The sequence below is a fragment of the Austrofundulus limnaeus genome, unplaced genomic scaffold, assembly GCF_001266775.1.
Source record: "Austrofundulus limnaeus strain Quisiro unplaced genomic scaffold, Austrofundulus_limnaeus-1.0 Scaffold234, whole genome shotgun sequence".
Classification (NCBI taxonomy): domain Eukaryota; kingdom Metazoa; phylum Chordata; class Actinopteri; order Cyprinodontiformes; family Rivulidae; genus Austrofundulus; species Austrofundulus limnaeus.
The window spans coordinates 165,674-168,245 of NW_013952636.1; the positions used below are offsets into that span (position 1 = coordinate 165,674).

The 2,572-nt window shown below is 35.8% G+C and overlaps 2 protein-coding genes across 2 annotated transcripts in view; one reads left to right on the forward strand and one right to left on the reverse strand.

Moving 5' to 3' along the window:
* Positions 1-1,202, reverse strand: part of LOC106525549 (dynamin-1-like protein) — a 21,806-nt gene extending 20,604 nt beyond the window's left edge. The window contains exons 1-2 of the mRNA XM_014019828.1: positions 1,012-1,202; positions 575-716 (exon numbers count right to left, since the gene is read on the reverse strand). Of these exons, the coding sequence (XP_013875282.1) occupies positions 575-716; positions 1,012-1,113 (244 nt within the window). The 5' untranslated portion in view covers positions 1,114-1,202. The remainder of the gene's footprint in view (positions 1-574; positions 717-1,011) is intronic.
* A 165-nt stretch (positions 1,203-1,367) lies between these two features.
* stmp1 (short transmembrane mitochondrial protein 1) lies at positions 1,368-2,377 on the forward strand. The gene is made up of 3 exons (XM_014019837.1): positions 1,368-1,512; positions 1,656-1,709; positions 1,968-2,377. Exons 1-3 carry the CDS (start codon positions 1,498-1,500, stop codon positions 2,037-2,039), a joined length of 141 nt encoding a protein of 46 aa, XP_013875291.1. The 5' UTR covers positions 1,368-1,497; the 3' UTR covers positions 2,040-2,377.
* Positions 2,378-2,572: the final 195 nt, after the last annotated feature.

Sequence of the window (2,572 nt, forward strand, 5' to 3'; positions counted from 1 at the left end):
CAGAAACAGTACTATATAACATTTTAGACACATTCTAGACAGTTTATCAGCTAAAAAAAAAAGTTAATTTTGGGGTAAGTTACTCTTTAAAGATGGCCATTAAACACAAGAGTGGCTACAAATCAATTGATTTTACAGATATTGAGCTAAAATCAAACATGGTAGTAAGTGAGAGTCATCGTCAACACATAGTCTGAGTGCAACACTTTGCAAAAATTTTTTTTAACTGTTGGAGTCAGCTCTGTCTGTTGGGAAAATATCTCGTGAACCACTGGGTGAATTCTGAGGAATCTGCAGTTCATTTGTTTTTGCAGGCAGCTCATCTGCCACATCTAATCGACCTTATCAAACACAACAACAGCCGTACTTCACTTAAAGTAGAAGCTGAGAGTCATTCACAAAACATGCTGCAAGAGCACCAAGAGCGTCATTTCAGCCTTTTACTCAAACTGGTGATCAAAACTTTACAAAAAAATGTTAACTGGAATTGGCTATAAATAAATAAACAAAAATGCAATTGGGCATTTGAAGACCCCCCAAACAGAAAAAAAAAAAGCCTTATAAGAGCACCTACCACCATCCTCGATCTTCCTAGCATCTCCAGGATCTACATGGACCAGTTGGAGGATGAGAGGTCTCCTGGTTACAATACCAGTCCCACGGGGCAGCAGGTCTCTGCCCACCAGGCTCTCCAGCACAGAGCTCTTTCCACTACTCTGAAAACACAAATAAAAACACTTACATTTAATTAATTTCGCATCACCACAACCTAATACTGAATAATATGCAAGCTGACCTGTTTTTAGCTCCAATATTCATATGATATAGATGTCCATACAAGTGCCTGACTAAATTAGCAGCTAAGCTTCATTTAAAATAAGCCTCACTTAGTCTGAATCATTAAATTAGTTGGAATATAATAAACATTTATTAATATTTATGTGTATTCAGTCAATTAATATAAAACAACAAGGTTATGTAGCAACTAGCATGAATACAAGCAGAGCATACCTGAGTCCCCACAACTGCAATTTGCGGCAACTGAATGATATCCGCCCCGACGGTGTTGAATACATCCTGGAGCTTATTTATTACGGGGATAAGAGCCTCCATAATCGGTTTTGCAATTTATAATAAACTGACAATTTATATATATATTTTTTATTGCGATGCAGCCAAAGTCATTCAATGTCTCCCCGGAACCATCATCGCCGCTGTGCCCGTAGATTTAAATTTTCGTGGCGAGCTGGGAGTTGTAGTTCGTTAACTGGGAACGGTCACGAGCTGAAGTTGAGGAAAAGACTACACTGCCCAAAAGCGCACGTAGAGCACGTTTTTTCGCGCATGCGCACATTTTTGTTGACGAGCAGCTATCGTTAGCCAACTGGTTTGGCTAATTGCACATCTTTAAACTTTCTAAACTACCTTAYACTTTTTTTAGAGGAATTTTAGTTTATTTTCTTAGGGTGAATCTTTTGTAACTTTAATTATTCCACCATGCTGCAGTTTCTGGTGAGTTATGTTTGACGTTGACGGTCTATTTTTTGCCAAAATCTAATAGTTCAAACTCTAACTAGCTTACGTGTTTGTTGACTTTTGCTTCTACATTAAAGGTAAATATTGTACTCACGGATTTTATATTTGTTCATTTTCAGGCTGGCTTTACTCTGGGGAATATTGTGGGGATGTACCTCGCTCAAAACTACGAAGTGAGCTTTTAAAACATGTCTTCCTAACTTTTCTAATTTTTACTGTTTATTTAATTAGCTAACAATTAGCAAGCTAGCATTGACATTTCAACAGCCTTCAAATCTCGACTAAAGATCTGAGAAAACATACCAGAGAACTTTGAATACATCCAAAGTCTTGAAATAAATAATGCATAAAGTGTTGTGATTTTTCAACCATTATTAGCATCGTTTAACTGGATATTTTAACTTTAAAAATATGCATTTTGTTTCTTATAGGTTCCCAACATAGCCAAGAAAATTGAAGCCTTTAAGAAGGACGTGGAGGCCAAGAAGAAGCCACCAGAATGAACAAAGTGGGACCATGTTACAAGAATAGAAACTATTTAAAATGTGTGTTTCGATGTTTTGTTTATCTGTTTGCACACAATAAAGAGATAAGCCRAGAATCAGATGAAAGCATAAACAATGCCTGGCACAGTGTTTGTTCTGCTGCTTAAATCTGAAGTAGTTTCCTATTTTTATAAGGTAAAATGTTGCAGAGAGTGGATTTAAAGTTCTGTTTGGTAGACTTGCATAATGTTCTCAAATATTTTATATCACAAGCTTTCAAAGTGTAACAGACTGCCTAACCATTTGTCAAATTGCCACAAACAGTTCTGCTTCCAATAAAGTCGCAGATAATAAAACGGGAAGTCTTTGTTTCTTCTGAACCTAATGTTGAATTTTCAGTCTGATATACAGGTGCTGGTCATAAAATTAGAATATCATGAAAAAGTAGATTTATTTCAGTAATTCCATTTAAAAAGTGAAACTTGTATATTATATTCATACATTACATGCAAACTCATATATTTCAAATGTTATTTCGTTTAATTTTGATG

Excerpts from the sequence above, each read along its gene's own strand:
- stmp1 (XM_014019837.1), top strand. Across the intron at positions 1,710-1,967 it reads ACCTCGCTCAAAACTACGAA|GTTCCCAACATAGCCAAGAA; the intron begins GTGAGCTTTTAA and ends TGTTTCTTATAG.